Here is a 7,352-nt window from a genome sequence, read left to right on the forward strand (position 1 = left end):
ACAACTATTAAACAATTGACATGATTTAATCATACGTCATACAGAGGTGCCATTTCCATGGTATTGAATATATCTCAGGGACTTTAACTCAAGGCTTTGTTCCTTGAAATAGTCCTGCCTACATGGAGATTTTGATACAGGTTTCGAATGTGAATGTTCGCATCCAGTTCAGTTATTCACACCCTCCCTGCTTGAAAATACTTGGGCAGGGTACGAACAGGGTACGAGGGGGGGGGGGGGGGGGGCATAGTGGACTTGGTGACATTTTCTGATTGCTGATATTGATATCCATTCCACACACTAAACCAGTGTGCGTAAAAGTGTGCGTAAAAGTGTGGGTAAAAGTGTGCGTAAAAGTGTGGGTAAAAGTGTGGGTAAAAGTGTGGGTAAAAGTGTTGGTAAAAGTGTGGGTAAAAGTAATCTATTGCCAACTGGATAATCACAATAGCATATCTGATCCTCAAGTCAGACAGGTAGAAACAATGTACAACCATAATCACGCATATTACACTCATATTCATATTAATAATCACTTTGAACTTTTTTATTTTCTGTTCACAGCTCTATACTGTCTAAGGACCCATCGCCATGACCGTCGAGTAGCCTATGCTGTAATCTGTTTGTGGCTGAAGCAACTCCACTCCAGGTTACCAAGCACTTTAACGCCTTAGCTTTTTTTAAATTAATTCGTTATGAGATTATTGACAAGAACATTTCAATAATTGTATATCTAATAACAATACTTTCAAATCAGGATGTCAAAGTGTATACCACAACAACATTTTATTTCATAGATGCAAAATGACAATAAAAAACGACAGGCTATATGTCTAAGTAACTTCCCTCAACAGTAGAGTCTACATGAATTCCCTCAGAGGCAGAGGTCAAGGTTTGTATAGTTACATCCACAAATACACAACTAAAGCATATTCACAAGCACACATAAACACATGTATCTATGACGCCTATATCACATGTCCCCACACATAGCAGATAGGCCTAACTAAAATACCTGAAATATATGAAGTTCCAGAGAATCAGCACCATATTAATACCACTGTTGAGAGTCAAATAAATTACAGTCATTACACACGATGCCTCCCCTCTTCATCCCCCCTTGTCCCTAGGCCTAACCACCAGCCAAATCAGCCTTAAAACTGGACTTACTGTGCAGTTGGTGCGTTCATACAGTCCACGGGCTACATTTCCCGCATTGAAATGGTTCGAACCGGAGCGCTGACATTGTGTGTACCAGACAAGGGCATGGCAGTGGCCTACTACAGAGCTCTTGTCTAACTACTGACCCTTTAGAATCCCTCGGAAGCAGTTAAACCGTCACTTGCATTCTAGAATGTGAAATATATATTGTCAACTCCCCAAAACCATAAAACTAACTTTATGGACCCCACGTGACTTTTGAGAGCCAGTAAGGGGTATCTGTCGGTGGCTTGGGCGATTTTTACGATCTAACTTCAAGATAAAACCCTCATCCGTTTGACATGTAAATGTCATAGCTTCTTTTGGTATAGTTTGGCCAAAGGGGAAAGCAAATTTTCAAAACGCAATTGGCCAGGCAGCGCCGGGCAGATGGGGCTTTTTGGCAGGACCTTTACTCGGCTCTAAAAAGTAGCGTAGGACCAGAAACAACGGTTGAGAACCCACCGGTAAGTTTGAAAGTTCAGTGCTTGTTTACTGAAAGTGAGACGTAAACTAATTTGTACAGGAGGGGCACCGTTTAACAATGAGGAAATCATTACAGAAAAGTGCCCAATTCGTTAATGTTTTGGATGTCAACGTTTGTCAACAAGAGATAGGCCAAGAGTGTGTGCTCGGTGTGTATTTTAGTTGAGTTTCAGTTGTTTTGTCGTTGGGATTGCCACATGTCCCTCAGGTTGCATTTTAAACATGGGAATGACTGCAGTAGTGGCTATGTCCTTGTGCGTAATGCGTATCTGCGATTGTTCCATTTATGACTTAATTCCAGCCTATCATGTGGCCGACTGCATTTGTGGAAGACATATTCCCGAAGTATTTTGATAAGGTTTTGGAGACGAATTGACAGCTGATGTCGTACAAAGCAGGATACATGTCCACCAGGTTTGGACAGTGGGTAGACAGGGGAGATGCGTGTTTGACCCCAGCTGGGTCGTTTGTGAGGTAGGCAGGGGGTAGAGAATTACAAGCAGTGTGCTCGAGGGGTTTGGTCTGAGTATGAGGAACTTTATTTTGTACTCCAAGGTAAGCTACAAACAAATACAAAAAGCTTATTGGCAGAATGCTTACAGGCAGTCCGACATGACAATTGTCATTTTCCCCCACACACTTGTCATTCACTCTGCCCAATACAAATAGCCAATTGGTCACATGAAAAATGTCTAATATATACATCCTTTCTGGAACATAAGCATGATCCAATAATATACAATTACATTTGGAATATAACTATACACACGTATGAACGGATACGGGAATTCTAGTCACGATTTTGTATATACAAGTTTCCCTTTTTTCAAAAAATAAATGAGTAATTTAAACACATGACACAATAATCCAAAGAAATGATTCAAACAATGGTATGAAAACATGAAGGTGATCATATATAACACACCGTGACTCCTGCTAAAGCAATACAGGGGCCTGTCTAAAATAGCTTAACTTCATGTTTGGGCAGAGGAGTCTCTAAAGATGTAAACTCGTAAAGTATGTTCGTTATAGTTTGTAAATAAGTTATAACATTTAAGAGCTCACATGCCAACTTTCAAGAAAGCAGTAACATAGCACTTGACACATAAACGATATTTATAACAATAACAACGGGCGGCATTGATAGCTATTTTTCTCCCCCCCCCCCTCCAAACAATAATCACAGTTGTATTAAAAAGACAACAACATATGAATATGAATATGAACTGTTTTTATAGAAGCAGTACCACAGTATAAGTTAAGTTGCCCTAAAACATCAACAACATGCCAAAAGATGCCGCGCTGTACAGTACTCAGTTATTGTGTTTTTAAAAACTATTTTGAATGTGTGTATTCTTTTCACCCCTCGTAGTGTATTATTTACTTGCGTGACGTCTATGGCTGGAAAGCGTTACCTGCAGTAGCCAGACTCATGCTCTTCAGTTTATTGTCCTTTTTCCATTTCATCCTTCGGTTTTGGAACCAGATCTTTATTTGCCGTTCTGAGAGGCACAGCGCGTGGGCTATCTCTATTCTCCTCCTCCGGGTAAGGTACCTATTGAAATGGAACTCCTTTTCCAGCTCTAGCGTCTGATAGCGAGTGTATGCTGTTCGGGCCCTTTTGCCGTCCGGTCCAGTCATATCTGAATAGCATGGATAAAACGCAAGGGGATAAACATTAACGAGAAAGAACCACCAAAAGCATTACACAAGCAAATACTCAATAACTTTGAACAGCACACGTTTGTAAACACAACACACGACCGAGTCCACCGATATAGGCAACGGCTATCACAGCACATAAAACTACCCCAAATGGTGTTTACACGCCTCATCCGGCTGTATTAGGTTATTTTTGTGTGTTTTTTTTAGGCTATCAATGAATTCCTTTCACTGGGCATCTTATTCCCCATTACAAAGAACATGCTTGGTTACAACAGTAGTATTTTCTTTTCCTGAATAGCCACTGTCCTTAATAATACATCCCTCAACTTCTTGCACTCTTTTTTCCCCTCTACTGGCTTTCTCCGTTCTCCACATTTTATTGCCGTTTTACTCCCACCCTGCAGTAATAAAGTTCCCACACGTAATAAAGCTTAACTTTTCAAAGGTACAACAACTTTTAAGTCTTCCTGCCGTTTTGCCCTCTCTCTCTCACCCCGTTCCATTCTCTAGCCCTCGGTTTGCGAGGCTTACCCTCTTGACAGATTTATGGTGCTTTTGTGGAATTTGCTCAAATAAAGGCACCATCAAGAGCAACAAGAGGAAACGCTAACGGATAAAACGAACACACAAAACACAACCTTTCTGATATCAGAACAAGTACAGATAGACATCACGTAGGCTATATACCATGGCTAATGTGCAGTTTCCGCATCCAAGGGAATATCTGTGGTGCTTGGCCATCGCTCGACGCCGTGGTGGTGGAGGTTGCTGTGGACTCTTGCTTCTGCTGCGTCCGGGCGGCGGGGTTGGCGCTGGCTCTATGGGTGCCCTCCTCGGTCTCGGAGGAAGCGCTCACCTCGTCTATTTCAGTGAAATGTGTGGTGTTGGTGAGGTTACTGCCCGTCGTGCAGGCGCTCTGGTCGGAAGGGGGCGAGGAGCATTTGGGTCCCAGACTCTCGCTGTTGGAGCACGGCAGCGGCTCCGGGGACGCCAGCGAGCAGCTTGACGGCTGTCTGAACCGCGTCTCCGGAGCGGGAGACTGGAAACCCCGGGAGTTATCCCCAACAGCCCCAAAGTGGCCCGTATTGGATGAACGATTGACGGTCAGGTCCATCCCATTGTAGTTGTAGCCGTACGAGCCCGAATGCATGGTGCCGGAGTCCCTGTACGAGGCGTTCATAGCGCTGCTGCTAGTTCCATAATTTAGTAACTGATAGTCGGGGCCATTTGGGTAGCGCCCTGAGAACGAGTTTACAAAGTAAGAGCTCATTTAGGTTGTTTTAGAGGGCTTGATTTGTAGATCTTGGTCGTTATAACGCTGTGCTTCACGATTTATGATGTATTAATGAATTATAGCAATGCACTGTACTTCGTTTTTGCTATGTATGCGGCCAAATATGGGGGTGGGGGTGCGTTTGAGAATCACGTGCTTTTGTTGACCAGTCGTAAATTCTCACTGATGACTTCAAGAGGTAATTCATGCTCTATGGTTACAAATGATGACGAGATGGGAGTCGTTAGACTCAAGTCAACGTGTGCCTCCCCATTGCAGGGTTGTGCTCCGGGTTGGCAGAGAGCGTCACCTACTGGGAATTTAATTTAATGCAGTAAAGAAGGACTTTAGAGAAGGAGTTTTAGTTATGATCTAGGTCTCTTTTCGGAAAGAATAAAAATGATTTGTTACCCCATAACTTTCTTTATCGGTTGTTGTGATCGCAGTATCATTTTGCGTCTTTGCTAACCTTTTCTATGGGAGAAAAAGTGGGCTCGTGGCAATAAATGCACCATTAATAACTGAATATTAATACAGTAGACCAACACACACTACAGCTAATAACGTTTATAGCTATGATGCCGATTTTAGAGTCATGTTCATTCTACCATGCTCAGGGGAAGTGTCTCGTAAGAGTTTAGTCGCACTGGCTCTCCATCATAGATAATAATAATAATAATAATAATAATAATAATAATAATAATAATAATAATAATAATAATTAAAATAATACAAATTTAAAAAAAAATAATAATAATATCTGATAGATATTGAACACTATGATATTAGTCATATTAACATATAATTCCCTTTTTGTATTATTCATTTGAGGTTACTCATTTGAGGTTTAGAACATAACACACAATAGGTCTAGACTCTAAAGCGAAGAGTAAACCTTCAGTCTAAGCTAATGGCACACCTGGTAATGTTTCTTACCTGTAAGTAAAATGTCGTCGGTGAGTAGACCTAGCCGTGAAAGGAAATAAAGGTGTTGTTTCGACTTCACATCATTTGTCTATGTATTTTATGCTCTTTTCTAATGCACCACGTATGCAACGTTTTTGACTGGGAACGTGTCGCTGTTCACGAGAGGAATGCAAAGTCATGATATACGGTAATGATTGATTTATGGTTTGTTGATTGAAAGGCGCAAGTTATTTCATATGGGCTATGAGTACCATGATATGTAAAACCCCTCTATAGACAACACACATTTATGCTTACATATAGACCGGAAAAGGATAGTTGAAATAGTCCAGACTATCTCCAAGGGGAGACAGATTGATACTTATGCATTCTACGTATCCACATATCACACTTGAGGCTATTTTAAGTGTGTGTGCTACTTCTGTAACATGAAGCCTGGAGAATACCAGTCTACTCCAAGCAAGGCCCACTTCTATAGATTTTGCTGTAGTTCACAAGTAGCCCCCATATGTATTTGTGCTGTTTTCCTTCAAACTCCAAATGACAACACTATGATGTCTTGGCTACTTTATGTGTCATGTACACTGGGGAGGTTGTCGGTCGACAATTTCCAGATCATTTGTGTGTAATTATCTACGAGGGAATACCAGGCCCGAGGGTTCTATTGAATATGAAATGTCACACTGATGGTACCTGGAAAGGGAACGTGACCATTGAGAGACATGGGGGTCGTGGAATGGACACTTGAGTGTTTGGGTGAGTGTCTGGGCTGACAGGTCAACTTTCTCTCCCAGCCATTAATTCAATCAGCCTCGCACAGTTTGCTGTCACTGAGCCTTAAGTATTCACTTCCATCGGTTAAATTCAAATTCGTGTGTTTCATACACCTGTGAAAGAGCAAACCTTGGTTTATGACCAAGTCAGTGTTTGCGCATACCTTTATAACTGCAGCAGATGGACGGTGCTCGCTGTTTTTATGCAGGGCCAAATGGTAGACAGTTCTTTAAAAATACGTTTTCCAGAGAGGAATTTAGCTTTCCTATGATTTCCTGTTTCAAAACCTTATCCACAAGTTTTGTTCTGGACATAATTTTGAATTATATAGGCCTAGGCTTATTTCACTTCCTGGGCCAAATGTGTTCTAGTCTACTTACTGAAAATGGCGTTCTAAGCAGTGACAAAATCTCAAAGACCTGTAAAGCATGCTCGCTCAGACCGTGCAAGACAGGTTGAATAATTATTACATTTTATTGAATGATTTCGTAAGTATATACCTATTTGTGACAAAACCACAAACATAAACCACGTATAAAATCCATAAAATATAAACTTTTGACCCAGTCTTTTAGTATTTTTGAATTATCAGTAGATCAAGTATGTTCTCCCCATGAAACTATACAACAAGTCAACAAAACAACTAGATCTGGCTGGGTATTTAACTTACAAAAGAAATACATTAATTCACCATACAAGGAGAATTTCCTTTTATTTCTATACAGTTTAAATATGAACACGAATATGACATATATTTCAAATAGTTTCGTTAAACATGACCAATCATTTTTTGGGCCACATCCGAAATCAAGAGGCAAGCGCACAAAAACACTGTCATTCAGTTACCAGAATCATGATTTTTTAAAAAGAATCATAAAATGACAATAACAATAACAAAAATAGACAGTTAAGTGAACTTCTGGAATGCTACAACAAATTTACCAAACACAACTTTACCGGTGGGAGCTTTGGACATATGAAGGTAGTATCTTCATATGTGTAGGATATCCGAAGATGATGCCATAAGCCA

The 7,352-nt window shown here is 40.8% G+C and overlaps 1 protein-coding gene across 1 annotated transcript; it reads right to left on the minus strand.

Annotated features, from left to right (window-relative positions):
- Positions 1-849: 849 nt before the first annotated feature.
- Positions 850-4,798, minus strand: LOC139421096 (homeobox B5a). The gene is made up of 2 exons (XM_071171634.1): positions 4,036-4,798; positions 850-3,326 (listed from the first exon to the last, which is right to left on the minus strand). The coding sequence occupies exons 1-2, from the start codon at positions 4,616-4,618 to the stop codon at positions 3,079-3,081; spliced, it is 831 nt and encodes a 276-aa protein (XP_071027735.1). The 5' UTR covers positions 4,619-4,798; the 3' UTR covers positions 850-3,078.
- Positions 4,799-7,352: the final 2,554 nt, after the last annotated feature.

This window comes from Oncorhynchus clarkii, chromosome 12, assembly GCF_045791955.1.
Source record: "Oncorhynchus clarkii lewisi isolate Uvic-CL-2024 chromosome 12, UVic_Ocla_1.0, whole genome shotgun sequence".
NCBI lineage: Eukaryota > Metazoa > Chordata > Actinopteri > Salmoniformes > Salmonidae > Oncorhynchus > Oncorhynchus clarkii.